The 18,890-nt window shown below is 40.2% G+C and overlaps 1 protein-coding gene across 1 annotated transcript; it reads right to left on the reverse strand.

The window, feature by feature from the left end:
* Window positions 1–3,530: 3,530 nt before the first annotated feature.
* Window positions 3,531–18,499, reverse strand: LOC103782213 (RNA-binding protein 33-like). The gene is made up of 3 exons (XM_008949967.1): window positions 18,317–18,499; window positions 4,543–4,631; window positions 3,531–4,345 (listed from the first exon to the last, which is right to left on the reverse strand). Exons 1-3 carry the CDS (start codon window positions 18,497–18,499, stop codon window positions 4,297–4,299), a joined length of 321 nt encoding a protein of 106 aa, XP_008948215.1. The 3' UTR covers window positions 3,531–4,296.
* Between the last annotated feature and the right edge of the window lie 391 nt (window positions 18,500–18,890).

Consider the following 18,890-nt stretch of genomic DNA (forward strand, 5'->3'; position numbering starts at 1 on the left):
CACACATACAGACACACAGTTACTGTGTGCAACGATAGGAAGCACCCACAGCAGCTTCCAGGAGAATTGCACAATTTCAGGCTAAACAGATAAAAAGATACTAAGTTTTAAAAAATATATAAAAAAATTCAGCACCAAGTAAAAGATTTTTTCTCATTCAAGTAAAAGGGTTTTTTTTCTCATTCTGAGTAACCAGATAATATTAAGAAGATAGGATGAAGACCCTGAAGGTTATTCTGAAATAACCTACTGTTTACAAAAAGGTATCTCATCTGTACCTTTGCAGGGGAAACCTAACATCAAAGAATGGAAATGCTCCATCTCTGTGGCATTTTAATGCCTAGATGGACTTGGGTTTTTTTTTTGATTTTTTTTTTTTAACAGAAATTTGGAAGTGAATTTTCAGATTTGAACTGTGGAATAAATGAAGTATCTGAAGATGCTTTACAGAGGGGGAGCCAGTATTTACTCTTCTTTCCCCAAGTCACTCTGGAGACGTATGTGGGCGAAGAACAATATCCTTGCCTAGAATGACTCCTCACCAGTACTTAGAGATACACAGCTGCAGGACAGCCCCTCCAGCTGTGGAGATGCTGTGGACCTGTCCTCCCCCTGTCCAGCACCAACGATACCGAGCTGTCTGAGCACTGCACACTGTTCCATCAGACACCACATGTGCCACACCAGTTGCTAACATTGTGATGAACCAACGTGTTACATATCAACTTGAATTACGTGTAAACCCAAAATATCCCGAACTTTGGAGAACAATATTACATGACTTGTACAGCACAACGGACCAAACCTAGAGACCCCATGACTTGGTCTGACAGTACGCTGTATTTCCCCTCAAAAGTTGAAGGATAGAGATGATGGGTTTTTTTAAATAAAAAGGTAGAACATTCTACTAAAACACCACAAATCATACGGCCAATCCAATCTTTTAGTCAAGGCAAAATATGAATAGTTATAAAGTGAATTCTCCAGTGCTACAAGATAAAACCAAAATAATAGGAAAAAAAAAAGTTGGCTCCATATAATCACCTACTGAAGTTGCCTATTAAAATCATTATAAAATTATGCTAATAAAAACTGAACAAATAATACACAGATCAGGATATACGTATTGACTTACTAGCATCTTTATAAAAATTTGAAGATATACACAAAAACACATCAACATTTATGGAACTGTATCCAATAAACTTAGAGAAGACAACACAAAAAAAACTAACAAATAGCTAAGATGTGGTTGAATGTAAGCACTTTGAGTAACATTTTAATTTTAAAAGGTCAATATTTACATACTACATTAAATGTCTTTTTTTTTTCTCTTTGCATCATATTTTGAATGCACAATTAAGAACAAGATAATGGTTGCAACAGATCTTCGAAGATGGTTAACTTAAGATGTTCAGATTTAACTATGTGCTGAAAGAGAACATGGCAAGAACACGTCCATCTAGCTTTACCTCTGCTTCCTTTGGCTTTTTTTGGGAGGAGACAACATACGGATCTAAAGGAGCTCTACCATCCACACTGATCATTGCCAAGAGGTCCACTTTTAAGTTAGAATTTGAGAACTAACAAAACACAAACTTTTAGACAAATGACTCACCTAACTGCTACTTTTGCTACTGAGTTTTTTTAAGATATTAGAGAGATATGGCAACAACAGAGGGTGTATGTATGTGTATAAGAAAATGCATATAGACATACATACGGTATGTTGACATACAGTAAGATACCCAGGTACTGCAACAAGCAGCTAAAATCACCACCAGTGACCTGCCTGTACTGTCTACACACCAGCAATAATCTACTGCAACCGCCTTTTAAGAGGATGCTCCTAGTCATTGCACAGGCATTGCTGACATCGCCTCCTACATTTAAACTGATCTGAGGCAATTTCACATCTTTATTCCAAAGCCAATGCATTTGTCTCAAAAAAAAAAAAAAACCTTAATAAAAATTCTTAAAACTTAAGTTGGCTGCACCTCAGCCTCTTTGGGATGGATTCAAAACCCAAAGCAGGAGCGTTTCTACAAACTTCTTTGGCTTTTGAATCGAACCCATATTCTTAGGCTCCAAGAAACCCTCTAACCCCAATAATATTTGCTCCTGACAGGACAGCTGATCAACTGCAGATGTTCCTACTGCTGAACTCAGTTGTTAGCCTGTCTGGCATTTGTGTCTAACCCAGATTTCCAGACATGAACTATTATTGCTCCACCCTGAGATGTCTTCCCATCCTTCTCATTATAGAGAAGCCACTCCCTAACAGTGGGCTGAGTAACTGTTTAATAAGTTGTTTTACAGGTAAGCATTTACTTCTTAAAAATAAAAATTACATAACCTGAGGAGGCAGCATAGGGGTCCAAGTGCTCACGGTGTGAGGAGTTTAACAGCACAGGGCAGATCACCTTGCACAAGTCTTCAGGGTCAGCTCCCACCAGGCACCTCCTGCCTGCAGCTCCTTCTCTGTCCTGGGCTTGGGTCTACCCTGAGGCACTAACCACACTTTACATATAGTAACTGTGTTGGATGTTATTGAGTATTATGCTCAAGTGAGGAACTACACAGATGGGTGTAAAACTCACTTCCATGCAAGAACTCTCACGATGTTACTGTGCCTCGTCACTAAGTTGTAAACTGAGGATTCTTTCAACATTTCTCCCAGTGCAGTATTTCAAAATATTACATTAATCTGGTTTACTTCAAAGAGCAGGTTTTACCTAGCAGACTTTTGACAGTATTTATTATTCCATCATTATTTTAGTAGCTTCTACTTAATAGAAAATCTGGATCAAAACTGGAAGAAAGCCAATTAGGTCTTTGTGACTTGGTTACAATTAAATGAAAAAACTAAAATAATCTATGATACTATATTTGCTTCCATGCTTGGCACACCTATTTTGGACCCCATTCACAGGTGTTTCATTACATACCAATAGTGTTCTTCTGCAGTCACTCAGGTACCAAACCTATAAGGTTTCTCTAAGTCCCCCCACTTCAAATAGTAGGTGGAGTGCGTAAGAGTATTCCTAAAATAAAGGACGAAGCAAAAACTCACAGCCTTAAAACTAAGGAAATGTTCATAAAAACTGGAATCCAATATAAAGATGACATTTTAATAAGTTTATTCAGAAGTAACTGAAAAAGTTGTTCCTTTGGCAACACCATCTAGATGGTTCTAACCAAAAGGAAATATTACGGATTTTACCTTGAATAAAATATAAGCTCCTTAACTGTTTGCACGTAATTTTGGGGAACTTCCATGTTCACCAGCAGGTTCACAATATCCTTATAGTCCAGTATTTATTTGGAACAACATATCAAACCAAATCCTTTCAGTTACAGGTTTCTTATGGTTCAGCATTAGTCACAAAATAGATCTTGGAAGGGGAAAAAAAAAACTAATCAAAATAAAGCATAAGGCAATCATGAAACACTAGCCCAAAAGAACTCTGAGGAATGTGCCACTCTTGCTGTGTAGCAGTTTTGAAATGAGCCACCAAATATTTCTTTTTCCTTGTATCTGGCAATGTCATTTACTAGTTACAACTTGGGAGTTCACTACCCCACAATGCTACTGAAGGGCCAAGATCTTTGTCCTTAAAAAACAAGGGAAAATACAACAATGTTATTCCTACACACGGTTTTATGGAATAAGTGGAGTTGGAAGGAGAAGATGGAAGTTTGCATTGGAATAGAAAAAAATGCAAAGACAGACTTATTTACACAGACCAAAACTACAGTTTTCCAGTGTCACCTCCAGAGCTTCTCAGCATACTGCTATGCAGTGAAGCAGACCACATTTAAATCTACACAAGAATACCTTCCGTGCTCTCAGGTACACCACGTAACTAATGGGTTTTGTTTAGAAAAGTGAGTTTTCACTCAAATACCTCGCACTGAAGATAAGAGCAACCATTATCAAATATTCTTTGCTATGAAGAAAGTTTTTAAATCTTTCGATGTAAACGTTCTCTCTCAAGTCACTGTGGTCACACAGTAGGATCTCGAAGAACAGTGTCTACATGCACTGAAAGCATTTTGAAAAAAGTCTGTAGTTCCATGTGGTTACAACAGAACGTGAACAAATCAAACAGAAATTCCACCTTTGCAGATCCTCTCAAGTTCAGCTCTTCTGGAGGACATCTTGCTGCTTTCTGTAGTTCAACACAGCAGTTAAAGACTAAGCTGCAAGGTTTCACAACCTGATGATTTTGCCACTGTGCCTCATGTAGCTCCTCAGTACGCTTCTGTTAGTGTCAGGGTTTCTCTCAGCAGACATCACTCAACTATCAGTGCCACATTTATGTGGGACAGATCTATCATGTGCCTGTTGGAAGTTAAAAGAAATTTAAACCTGGTACTCAGACTGATTCTAGGGATGAAGAACAGACAAGGAAGGTCTATGAAGGTCACTAGTAAACAGATGCTTGATTGGATTAAGAGAAACATTGAGCAGAGGAGACTTGATTTAATCTTTTGGAGGGAGGGAAGGAACCGAGGTGGCAGCAGCGCTTAATTATTTACCTGTGGAATTTCTGTTGAAATGCTAAAGCATGTGCTGGCTCCTTAAATTTTGCTATGGCTTTCCGTTGTTGAGGAAGCATCTGTAAACTCTGCAGAGACAAAAAAACAAAACATATTTGAGATATTCGCTTAAAGTTCCGCTTAAAACCCCCTCATTTTACACCAAACTGATTGAAGCCTATTTCTCTTCTCTTGCTAGTGTCTAGGAAATGGAGAGAGACTTCTGAGACTGCACTTGGGGACCCAGATGAAGGTGTTTGAGCTGGTGCATTAAGCAACTGTACCAACTGGAAAGCTTAGACCACCACTCCTTAAGCTCTTCACTTCAATCCATACAGATGAACCCTGCAGCCAAACCTCCACCAGCTGAGTAAGAAACATTCAAGTGAGCAGAACACAGCCTTACACACAAGCACCTGGAGTCATTTGCCTGTTGTACAATTAAAGGATTAGGGCTTTCCACTGGCTAAACAGGACAGAAACAGGAAAAAGAAGTGGCAGGTTTTGATCTTCAGACTGCACATCCTACAGTGTTTTAACAAGGAAAACTGGCTAGCTTTTGACAGACACTAACCACCACACAACCCCAATGAGATGACTTAGGTCACCACTTCCCAAGTCCTCCTGGTAATGGGAAACCATGCAACACATCTACCCAGACAAGTCCATGGCTCTGATACATGGCTCTATGTAGTACTGAGGTCTCCAAAACCATAGCATGCCTCAGTCAGAGCTTTGGAGAACTGCTGCAGAAGTAAACCCAGGCAATAGCAAGATGATCCCACGGGAGCAGTCCTGTGGCCTTGGTAATGAGGAGTTATCAGACTTACTAAGATTAAAGTTGATGCTTTGAGTTAGCACTTTAGTTATAACAGCATATTTTACAAAGACACTTGAGAAATCCAAGATGAAGTTTTACACATCAAGTAGGTACATACACAACCATCAATAAGATCCCTGAATCAGAATGAGAACATCACAGAATATTCAGGATGGAAATATGATCCTGTCAGCTCAGAGCCTGTGAACACTGGCTACAGATACTTCACAGTAACTAGGTTAAAACAGATCTGAAGGTTTCAATAGCAATTTTAAAGCTCCATGCCACAGTGATCCCAGTATCTCACAGCAAGTTTTCTATATTTAATGGCCTATGCTGCAGCATGTTCAATTGTTCTGATCCAGCTCCCAGTGTCCAATTGTTCTTACTGCTTTGGATGCAGAATTAAGGAATTACTACCATTCTTTTCTGTGCCTAAATTTCTACACAGAGGAAATCCAGTTTTGTACTGAGCATTATATGTACTTTTATATATATATGTATATACACACACACACATATATACGTATGCATATAAGCACTTCAAAAAACTTGCCTAGATATTGCTATAAGCTCCTGATGTATAAACATAATTCTCTGCTCCTGCATCTTGCCTGGAATGCAGCAGCATCCCCCCACAACTGGATGATTCCAGCACTCTGATGGTCGGTTTTCAGGATTTTAAACTTCACCTGCAAAGACTGTGTACCATCATCTAGACAAGTACTGTGCACCTTCAGACAAACAACCACTCCTGGAGAAGAAACATACAACTAACAAGTGACAGAGCAAGAGGAAACGGCCTCAAGCTGTGACAGGGAGGGTTTAGTTGGATGTCAGGAAAAATTTCTTCGCTGAATGGGTCGTTAAGTGCTGGAACAGGCTGCCCAGGGAAGTGGTGGAGTCACCATCCCTAGGCATGTTTAAAAGTCATGCAGATGTGATACTTAAGGACATGCTTTAGCAATGGAGTTGTTAGTTAGGTGAATGGTTGGACTTGATAATCTTAAAGGTCTTTTCCAACCTAAACAATTCTATGATTCTAACCCCACTTGTTGACACATTTTAAGGGTGACTCTGAGATCTCTTGGTGGAAGAATTTTAAATCCTACGTGCAGCCTGCTCATTCAATCTAATGAAGAATTTAAGCAAGATATCAAATGCCTAGACTAAATTTGCTATTAAAATTGCCTACTTATGTCTTTGTTGAACAGATAAAACTCACTTGGGTATGATGTTTATTTAACAGAAGCCATGACACCAGATAATCATCTTTCTTTGTATCTAAGCCTGACAATTCAGCTCTAGGCTCCTTCTGTAACTTACCTATCTGTGATTTTAAACCAACTAACTTTGGCAGTAGCTACCTTGCACCTTCTTGCAACTGACAGGGAACTTCCCTCCTATCAGGAAAATCACAGAAGTTTAATACTTCCACCACTCCTCTGATTTCAAAGTGAAAGCTGAGGAAAAGTTATAGGATTCAGCAAAGGTGATCAACCATCAGGAGTTTAATTTGCACTGTACAGTTTTTTGAAAGCTGCTCCAATGGAAAGGCTTAGCCAAGTCACTGCAGCTTCTCAGCTTCTGAGCTGGTAGGAACACGACAGCTTTAAAATAACAAAAAAAACTTTACCAAGAAGAATACAATCATGTGGCAGAAAGTGCCAAAGAAAGCTCAGTTCTGGAGGTTATCTGCCAGAGTGGGTGAAGAAACTGCTGAAGTTTGTGTTCTCCCCCTTCACTGATGTAATTTTATTCCAATTTACAGAACCATATCTAATACACACTTTCTTGACAACACTTTTCTGGCTAGGAAAAAAACCTAAGTCCTATCACTAAGGACAACATTTTGGACACTAAGACTTAATCACAGCCATTAATTAAGATTTAGAAACAGATTTTTAAGAGTTTGAAAACAAATAATTCTGAATTGTGATTTTTTTTTAAAAAAAAAAAAAAAAAAAAGGAAATCTGTTCTTTTCAAGAAACTTGACACTTTTAATTTGAGAAAAACCTGAGTCACTGGAAGGATGAATGTTTCAGAGACAGCTGGAAAAGAGGAACTGTTAAAGAACCTGGGGACACATCCCTTCAGCAGTACCCTGCATGTCCTGCTGTCACCTACTTCTCTCCCCTCTCCTGAACCATCTCCAGCCCTCCTGCTGACAACTGTTCCTCACAACATCAGGTCTCAGTCAGCTACCACAGGAGAGTCTCCCAATGCTTTATGCTCCAGACCCCTGCTGTGATCCACTGAAGAAGAGAAGCTGCATTTAGTGACTTTTCCCAGAAGAACCAAACTATTATTGCACTAATATTCTTGAGATACACAAAAGCAAAATGTGATTTTGCAGTTTATATACTGATAAATGATAAATTATTAAGAAGCTGCTCAGTAATTAGCATGTAAAAAAATTGACTAATGGCAGAAAATATGGTACAGTGCAGACTTCATAGCAAAATTAGGCAAACTATCTAAATATTATTATGGACAACTTATTTAAGCTTTCAGATCAATTAATAACATTTATTGACTAATTTGGGTATGATGTCACAGCTTGTTCTTACATTGCATTATTGCCTTATTTTCCAAAGGGGAAAAAAGGAAATCAAAACACTAAATACATTTTAATAATTGCTTTTGCAACAAGGCATCACTTCTTGGGCATGTCTATTGAAAAGCATCTTGATCAGATTTAATTTCACTTATCAATACAGACAACTGTAGGAAAGAAAAGCAAATCCATCTCATCCTTCACTGAACTGTCTCAGCACCACCCATGACACAGCCTAAAAAAAAGGTAAGGCAGCAACTACCAGCATCAGGGTTGTCTCAACTGCTGCAGTTACACATGCCTATGTTTTAGCAAAAGAGAGAACTAGGGACTGCAAAATAAAAGGATAAACTAATGCTACACAAGCTATTCTTCTCCAGTTGCAAACTGTCACAAAAAAATTAATTCAAACAGTTCTAATACAAATTTTCAACCTCTGTTGCATTTAAACTATGGTAGTGAAAATGGTGCAGAATCACTTCATGTTTTTTTAGTTATATACATCATATATAGGTTAAAACAAACAGAACCTTTTTCTGTACAAGAAACAAAGCCAACTACTAAGCTAAGTTACTTTGATGATATCACCACCATAGCCTGAAATACTACCAGAAATGTCTCTGCTGACAAAGTTTTTTAGTATCTCAAGATAAATGGTGAACTACATTGTGCTTTGAAACAAATCCTTATCTATCATGACCTACTAGTATGAACATTATTCTTCCTGCCAACAAAGATCTCTTGAAAATTTACATTCTTATTTTGGGGCAATAGCTACTTAATATTTTTAAACATTTGAGTTTTGTGCTTAAGGCACAGAACAAGTACAGTTTTGCCAGAATATGCAGGTCCTGAGCTGCTGCTATCCTACCCTGAGCAGATGGGTTATTGGCTAGGAATACAAACTACTGTTCCATTTCAGTGGAAATCTGAAGTAAAATAACTGCATGCTCATCCCAATGGATTATTTCTGTCTCCTTGAATTTGAGACGATAGGCAGTTTAGAGATGATCTTGCATTTAGATGATGTTAACGGTCATAGTAAAGAAAACACAGATTATTTTTTTTTTTGTGTAACCTGTGGAATTTGATTAGCTCAAAATGTTGTCCAAGGCATTATCTTAAGGGCCTACTTCACCAGCTTCTGCTTTTGTGGATTCCATATACATGTGCTAGGAAAATACATATAGAAGTAATTAACTTTGCTATCTTCATCATGTTACCTTGCTAGTTTAACACATATTTTTTCACCTCTTTTTGAATAATTTGTGATAACATTCGGTATTTCTAGCATCCACAGTTCTCAGATAGTCTGAGTACTCTCACAGTCACTGCAAGGTGATCTTGAAATAACCTCCTAGAACGCTGTTATTTTTAATCATGCTCTTTCACCAGCCAGACTACCCACTCTATTAGTCATCTTACTGGTAAAGAACAACTAAAGTTTCCACAATCAGTGACAGGACTCATGTATTTCCTTAACCTAAAAACCCACACATGTGCAAGCATTCATCTTTCATTTTTACAGTAAAAACTGCATTAACTATTGTAGAGCCTGCACAAAAATAGATGCTGACCTGTAATGTTTTCAGTATTATTTTTGTTTCCCCACAACATACCTAACTCTTATTCCCAACAAATTACCGTACATCAGGATAGATTAAAACTTTTGTGATTTCTTGCTGTACTTTTTTCTTTCTTAGTTAATCAATATCATGAACAGAAACAACACAATTTTAAAGGAAGCATTTAAGTCTTATTTTTGGACTCTGGATCTCAATGGCTGCTAAAACTTTCCTGTGAAACATGAAATTACAGATGACTTTCCTACGAATCACCAGATGAGAAGCCTTGAAGCAAGAGCTATTTAACAGCAAGAGGCTGGGAAGATCTTTGCCAAAGTAAGGTGAGAAAAAACACAGATATGAGAGAGGGGAAAAAAAAAAAGGGGGAATTCCTCAGTGTTTGACAACAAGCAGAAAGGAAAACACTTATTAATCCTGAAGAAAGTATTTCTGCTTGGCATTTAATATGGGTAAGATTTACAAAATCCTAGTTAGCTCAGAAAACGTTTTGTCCATCGTTTCATCCAGCAAACCCAAATGGACCCACAGCAAGACTCTGCAAAAATATCAGTCCTTTGTGAGAACTGCCAGTCCTCCTGCAACCCCACGTTTCCAAAAATACCACAAGGACTGCTACACGGGACTCTGCCAGCGACCTGTTGCAGGTTCAAGTTCTTAACAGCCTCTGCTATGGCTGATACTTGAATGCCACAACTCAAATGTCTTCCTTACTATTGGTGGGTGGTTGTTTGTTTTGTTTTTCCTTACAAAATCTTGCTGACTTCTGGTTTGTATTCTAAAGTTTGAGTTATGTCCTACTAAATGCCTAACCATATGTTAGAGGCAGGCATGTTCAAGTCTCTGTTAAGTGATTCTTTCTAGAATGTTTAGATACAGTAAGCACCACCAATTAATGGCATTTTATGATGGGTTGACCCTGGCTCGATGCCAGGTGCCCACACAAGCAGCTCTATCACTCACCCTCTTCAGCTGGGCAGGGCAGAGAAAACACACTGAACAGCTCAGCACTCAGCACAGGGAGGGATCGCTCTGCAATCACCATCATGGGCAAACCAGGCTCAACTTGAGAAAACCAACTTACTGCCAATGAAATTGGAGTAAAATAATGAGGAATAAATCTAAATCTTAAAAGCACCTTCCCCCAAACCTCTTCCTTCTTCCTGGGCTCAACTTCACTTGCCATTTTCTCTACCTCCTCCCTGCCCCGAGCAGCACAGGGGAACAGGGAATGGGGCTGTGGTCCGTTCATCACACGTTGTCTCTGCCAGTCTTTCCTGCTCAGGGGGAGGACTCCTTAACACTCCCCCCTTGCTCCAGCATGGGGTCCCTCCCACGGGAGACAGTCCTCCACTCACTACACTGTGAGTCCTTCCCACAGGCTGCAACTCTTCATGAACTGCTCCACTGTGGGCCCCTTCCATGGGGTGCAGTGCCTCCAGGAACAGACTGCTCTAAGTGCAGGTCCCCCACGGGGTCACAAGTCCTGCCAGCAAACCTGCTCCAGGCTGGGCTCCTCTCTCTCCACAGAGCCACAGGTCCTGCCAGGAGCCTGCTCCAGTGCAGGCTATCCACAGGGTCACTGCCTCCTTCAGGCACAGCCACTTGCTCCAGCGTGGGGTCATCCACGGGCTGCTCCACCTCCATGGGCTGCAGAGGCACAACCTGTCTTACCACAGACTTCACCATGGACTGCAGGAGAATCTCTGTTCTGGCACCTGGAGCACCTCTGCCCCCTCCTTCACTGACCTTGGTGCCTGCAGAACTGTTTCTCTCACATTCTCATTCCCCTCTCCAGCTGCAGTCCCACAGCAGTTTGGTTTTTTTTTTCCTCCTTCTTAAACACATTGTCCCAGAGCTGTTACCACCATCACAGATGAGCTCAGCCCTGGCCAGCAGCAGGTTCAACTTGTAGCCAGCTGGAACTGGCTCTGTCAGACACAGGGAAAGCTTGTAGTGGCTCCTCACAGAAGCCAATCCTCTAGCCCCAACCCCAGCTATGAAAATCTTGCCACACAAGCCCAACATGCATTTCTGAAAAACAGACTCCCTCTGTTGGTCTTAGACCTGAGATAGTATCATAGAGCAGCTAAGAGCATCAGACAGGTCTTCATACAGTCATAATGACAGCTGTTCTCCCATGTGCAAAGAACAAATACTGCTAAAGTAATCCTTAGTCTTATGGCCTCCATTATAATGATATAAATACAAGTCTATCTTTCCCAAAGTATCACACCTCGTAAGGAATTTTATGATAATTTAGTATTACTCTGTAACCCACTGATTTTAAAAGGCCAGTTGGCATGGACTCCAGGGACCCACTGGTTCTACTGAGCATCACCTGGCTTCCTATGTAATAGAAGGACACTTCACATTTCCTCCACAGGAAATTTCTCTGTTGCCACGCTGCGCTCCACTACAGTCTCCTTCTATCAGGAATCCCTAAACTGAAATATCACAATCCTCCCAAACGTCACAGCTGTGAGAAAACAACTTCATTCACATCTTCTCTTTAAGTTGACCCAGTCAGACATTCACCAGAGGATGAAAACCTCTTCCCAGATCCACTCGGGTGTAAAGGATTGACAATACACACAATAACTCCCAAGGGATTTCAAATGACTCGTTACTCTACGGGTTCAGGTGTACAGATCAACTGCTCAGCACTTCTAGAGACCAGCCTGAGATCAGAGATATGCTGGGCATGTTCCTGTTTGACTCTGGAGAGCAGAGATTACATTCTGACATGTTCCCAGCATTACAAATAAAAAACTGGTTTAGGCTGAGGAGAAGTATTTGATATGGAAAGTATTTAGGCAGCACAGAGCTTGTACTGATCTTGATTATTTTGTTTTTCTGCTTCTTTAAGCACTGCCATGGGAAAATGGAGACCTTGTGTTGAATGGAAAACACAACAAACTAATATTTTATGATCATTCATGCTCTGGATTGAGAGTCTGCTTACAAACTGTTTTAAAACATACTATTTAATTCAATAACTTTAAAAAACATCAGCAGCTCTGGCTTTTTCTGCAACTGAACTATTACCAGTGAATAAAGTGTGAGTATCATAAAAGAACTGTTCCCTCTGTATACATTTCTTTAGGCCTGCAGACATACACTGCCCTCAAATTTCTCCTTTATACACAATCTGTAATTAAATCTACACTTTTACAATATAAGTGCAAATAATACTGAAATACCCTGTATGATAATAGTAGCATGATAATTTCTACTGAAGTTTCACTGCAAAACAGAGAGCCTTGAGGTAATCAGCAAGACCTCCAGGAGTAGAAAGCAAGAGATTACTTGCAAGAAAGCAAAAAAAAATTTGACACCAAAACTCCCAAGAGGCTACACAGAGAGGAAGAAGTTAAAAGGCAGGGAACAGAGGACTGGGAGATGGAAACCAAGAAGGCAGGAATGAGACTGGAGCAAGCACTCATTTCAGTTATAGGAGACACACAGGAAAGAAAAGTTTCCTCCCTTACTTAATTTTCTTCACTGAAGTAAATGGACTAACAGAGTGTACACTCAGTTCATCAGTGAGTCTGGGATTAGGAGTGGCTGTCCATGCAAAGCTGCGGAGAAAGGGTCTACGCAAAAGCAAGTGTAAACTTTCCTAACCAGCATCATGTCCAGTGTGTGATCCAGCCAGCTCTGCAACACGTCCAACAGCAGCATGCCAGGCACTTTCTAAAAAGAGAGACTGGATTCTACTTATTCTTCCCTCCCACTGATAAATGCAGACAAGTTTTTGTTATTCTTGCAATCTCCTGACACCTGAAGGATCTTTCCTGGGAGTGACACTTCCAAGCTATTGCCAACAGGCATAGAGGTTGGGACAGAATGTTTTTATTTTATCCTCAGCTGTTGCAGCTGATCTCTTCTACCTTCTGTCCCTCCTTCCTGCTTTTCTGCCACCTTTGACTTCCTACAGTATGCCTTTAAAAGTTCTCAGTTTTTCATCTCCATATAAAACATGAGATAAGAAGAAAGGATCTTCTCCTGCCATCGGGATGGGCATCTGTGGCTCACATACTGCTCTGCAGCAGGACTGAGCTGGACAGGCTCATGGTGGGGCTGCTCTTCTCTTCCCCCAGCCCCAAGGACGAAGCAGAAATACCCACGGCTTCTCCCACAGCTTCTGCAACAGCTGAAAAATGTTTTTTACAGGTCACACCGAGCACACAGGTCACCACGCCAGCCCTGTGGGCCGTGTCACACGGAGAACTGCTCTGCTGGCCTGCAAGAGCACTCCTGCCCTGGCCACGCTCACCCATCGTGCTCGTCATCTCCACCTACTTGCCTTTCCACTAAAAACAAACCCAGCAACTCCGACTACAGTGCCAGTGCAGGTAGCTGCCGTTACCCCGACTGAGCACTAGGGAGCACTGGCACTCTAAGAAAGTGAAGAGAAGCACATCAACATGGCCATTGTCTCTCCCTCCTGAGACCAGAAAAAAACTATTACAGTATCACAGTAAAACTTGTATTTGTAAAACTACCCAAAATACACTTAAATTTGCAACGGTCACCTCCTATATTCAACTGTTGAGGTTTTCAAGTATTTCTTTCCCCCTTTTTTTTTAATATCAGAATTAATGATCTTAAATCTTCACAAAGCAATACTGAGATTTTGTGCTGATGTTCTTATGTTTGCAATGATTTGATGTAAGAAAATACGATTAAAAATAATGACAGAACACCTACACAGAACAATCACTCAGTACTCAAATTATCTGGAGATCAAGTAAATGACCCCCCTCTACCTGCCACCATCCAAAAAAAAAAAAAAAACAAATCTGAAGGTGGCAATCACTAGCTGCACACAAGCCTCTTGAGACAGTATAATAAGCCTTAAACCTGGAATCAAGAGCACCCAGAAATGCGCCGAGTTTTTCATGACCTTTGCAACTTATTAGCAATCTACTTTAGGCAAGTGATTCTGGATGGCTGTGTACTGAATGTCACTGCTCCTGCACAGGCCCCACGAGGCTTCATTTTGGTGGTGTGCTCAGAAATCTTCTGTACTTTCCAGCTCTTTGGAATGCATAATTTTATTTGTAGCATGCAATTATTTTAGGTTTGGCATTCAGATTTTACTGTGGGTGCACTGTTTGTATCTAAAAGCTTATCGTCCCCAGAAAGATGAAGACAGGAAACTCTGTGTGGAAACGAAACACTTTTCCTGCTAATTTAATCATGTTGGAGTTGTAAAATGCCGCTATGACTAAGGAGCTGCTCCTGGAGCCCCAAAGATTCTTCCTCTATTCAGTATCTTCAGAATCATAATGGCAGGGTTTTTTTTTCCTCCCTATGTTAATAATAGAGCAGTTTTAATGAAGCAAGGATAAGAATTAAAGAGTCTTCAATGATTAGGCAATAGAGGGTATTTCAAAGCTTATATACAAGGAAAGGTAATTTTCTTCATTTCTAGAGTATAGAAGGGAAAAATGCTGAATTTCCAACTTCCAATGTAAAAATCTCCTTCCTCTTCTCCTATACATGCCCAGCTATTCCCAAGCCCCAGGCACAGAACCACCACCTCATGCAAGCCAATGGCAAAGGCAGGAGCATTGAACATCATAAACTGAGGAAAGTTTTCAACTTCCCAGGTTTGTGCAAGGTCCTTGTACCTCGATAACGATACTCACATGAAAAAGCTAAAAACAAGAATCCAACCCTTTTGTGTCCAGAAAAACACAAGTAAACTTTTCCTCCTCATTCACTTCATTGATAAACTACAAGACTTTTCCCAAAAATACATTTAAAACGTCTGTTATGCCAGTGAAGATCCCCTTTCTGAGAGAACACGTGCAGGATAAGCACACTGCAACAAAACAAAGAGCCAAACTATCTATCTGAAAATAGGAGCTTCTGTGGGATCAATTACTCCACAGATGCACCAGTGTGGAAGGTGCAGATTAAGCAGAGGTTCTGTACCAGGTGGGACAAGTATTGCTGTCTACTCCTGTTGCCAAAGAGATCACTGGCAAGTATTTTTATCACTTCTCTAGGAGTGATACCTCGCTCCAGCCATTCCCACGTTCATGTCTCAGCTGCAGCAGAAATTGATACACAAGAGACAATATTCAGATTTATGAGCCGCATTTGCATGTTGCTTTGAAGCAAGACGTTTGTTCACCATCAGAGGTGTATGTCCCACAGTTTGGGAATCTTTATGTATAACCAGGGATTTGGGTAGTCAATATTGCCACATGTCATTTCAAGACACCATCCAGGCAGGAAGGTAACTCCTTAAGTTCTGATTCAGATTTGAAATTTCTTTTACAATTGCCTCAGAATAAATAAAATTAATGAAACTGATATCTCAGAATTCAGTTCATTAAGGAAGTTTTGCTGAGTATAGTCAACAGGTAAAGACAGGATATTTTACTTAAAGATGGAGTCTTAAAGTCTTAAAGATGGAGTCAAGATACAACTGATTCACTTTTCTCTCCCTTACTATCTCTTGAATTCCATCTGAACTAGCTAAATACCTGGGCAGCTGGCTTAATTTCCAAAAAAGCAGCTAGAATTTCTCACCCTGCTGTTTTCTCACAATAGACATCTCCCCAGGTCCCTCCTATTTCAGTTCATCAAGCTGCAACACTTCATCTTAGAAGACCAGAGCTCTGCACTGCCTGAGATCTCTTTACTCTGGTCATCGCCATGACCTGTCCTTGCCTCTCACACATACGATCCTCACACAAGAAACCCCCAAATCCACATGGCAAGGAGTAGCTCTTCCACTCACTGCTCGTCTCCCTTCAGCGGCACACTTCTGCAAATCACTCCCAGGAAACTAATTTTAAAGGAAGAATGAGGAAATAACCAAGTAAAGTGTCCTTTCACTATTAGAGCCTCCTGACCATTTACAGTTGCAGGGGATTTTGTACAGCACTGTGCACAAACACTAGTAAAAATTCCATTTACAGCCACAAGAAAATCCACTCATGCATTTCAGGATATTGACCTCTTTGAAAATCTAGCACCATCTGTACAGACGTGATTGCTGTCAACAGAGACAACACAAATTTTCATTCATTTCATTTTCGATTCTTGCCTTAAAAGGCACTTAAAATTGCTGCTGCCTCTTCCTCATTTAGTGTGTTAACACTTCTGTGGTACCACTTCTCATGATACCATAAAAAAACCCTAAAAGCTAAACATTGCATATGGTAGTACCAGTCCCACGTTCTCCCTCCAAAAGGATCAATTCTCCCCCGTGTACCTCACTACCCACACTTGTGAAATATCATTCAATCTCAAAAAAGCCAGGAAGTTTCTGGCTTTCTACATGTCAGACTTGACATTCACGTGCAGAATTAGCACAAAAGTCTTCTCCATTGTTAGCTAAATTCAAGCATCTCTTAGGTCTCTGGTAAGGTGAAAACAGATGACAATTTAGAAATCATGATTTTCCAAAGGTACAGCTGCTGCTGCTGCAAGAGGACAAGGTCTATAGGGCACATGGATGTACCAAATCCTACTAGAAAATTAGTTATGTTTTTTTTTTTTTCCTTTAAGTACATTCCTCTAAATTGGTCTGTGACATTGAATTGAGAGACCAGAGTGTGGAGTCTGCTATGAAACAGCAAGTACTGAATAAATTTTTTAGTACATTCTCAATAACTTCTCTCAATTGTGAGCATTTCCTAGCAGGGTTTCTATTAATCTCCTAATATTCTCATGCAAGATTTAGCAAGTAAACACTGAATAAATGCGCTTTGGAACTGTATGAATAATTTCCTAGAGTACAACAGAACATGAAAGGACAAAGTATTTTGTGAGAGTACTTTTGCTTTCACAAACAAATTAAACCTCTCTGAATTGACGGCATAAATAATTCAGCATGATTCCATTTACTAAATTGGGAAGAAGTGAGGCAGAGTGTACATCTTTAGGAGAGCAGTGTGTTTTTTAACAGCGATGATCCCACTAATAAAGAAGTCCACAGAACAGCTCCTATTCATGCATCGTTATTTGTCTGAAAACGTTGATCCTGTCAAAAGGAGAACTCAAAAATAAAATTAAAAAAAAAATTCAAGGAAAAAGAACCTCCTTGTCTGGTTGTTTCATTATTCATTAACTGATGTTTTCAAATGAACTAACATACATAAGTCAGACAGAGCCACATAAGCCCCCCAGTGCTTTGAAAAGCTCCTATTTTTCTGAAATCAGTTTAACTGATAGGCAAGTTCCAGAAGGCACTTTATGAACCGCAGCTTCACAGCAGATAAACCAGTGTATGTGTCATAACCTTGCTCACAAGTCTCTCCTGAAGAGAAGCTTCTAAAAAAATAAAGGATAAATAACATCCTTCAGAGGAGACTGTGTTTCATCTGAAAAAGTAGAAGGTACTACATGGTACAAAATCTCCACTGGGCAGTGGTCATTAAGTGCTCTTATCCCAGGAGTGTGATGACAGGAAAAAGTCAAAAAAGAGGGTAGGTGTAAGTCAACAATAAAAACAAGGACAGCAACCAAAAACCACATTTGTTTTGATACAACCATTTGTCTTTAACAACCCCATAGAACGGCAGGCTTGTATTGTGTAAGAAAATAGCAGATAGCAGAGGAATTCCAAAATGAAGGAGACTCTTGCAGTAGGAATGTGATAGCTAGCAAAATCCTCCCGTGCCGCAGCAGCATCACGTGCTTGTCTCTGCGACCAGGTGTAGTGTGTGCGGGTGCCTTCAAACATAAATCACCAATAAACACACATTGTATTTACTGTCAGGGAATTAATTGAGCTTTCTGGAATGAAAGCCTTTTGGCACAAAAATGATAAACCGAGGTTGACCTACCTGAATGGGTCCCACTGACATCAGCAGGTTTTTCAGTTGGACATCAGTAGTTGATGAAGAAAGCCCTTCAACTGACACGATACAGGGCTGAGGTTTGCACTCCACCACTCGCAGGTTCTGTTTGTTTGGCATCAAGCGTCCTCGGCCCATCTGGCCTGCTACTCCTCTGCCTCTGCCGTGCATAATGACCTGCCAACAACAAAAGTAACAGGATTTTGATTTACTTACCTAGTGCTCCTGCTCGCCGCGTTTGACAGACGATGTAAAAGTTGGCGATTTAGTTAAAGACTTGATTAAAGTCCGCGTTGATTCAGAACAGCTTGTTGCTGTTTGCTGATTTGAAAGGCCACTTATTAACATATTCATCCACTGCTTGTACAAACCCCTTCTGGAAGGATAGCAAGTTATATACTGAGTTATATACGTTACATTGAGGCTAAAAGCCTCAACTTCAGCACAGATCAACCAAGCAGTGAAAGGTCTCAGACCAAAATATATAACCTAGTTTTCAACACTGATCACACTAGCAGTGTGTGTTCAGCTCCCATATTTTGAGCCTGGACAGAAAAAAAAC

The sequence above is a fragment of the Merops nubicus genome, unplaced genomic scaffold (genome assembly GCF_000691845.1).
Source record: "Merops nubicus isolate BGI_N331 unplaced genomic scaffold, ASM69184v1 scaffold19211, whole genome shotgun sequence".
In the NCBI taxonomy this organism is placed as follows: domain Eukaryota; kingdom Metazoa; phylum Chordata; class Aves; order Coraciiformes; family Meropidae; genus Merops; species Merops nubicus.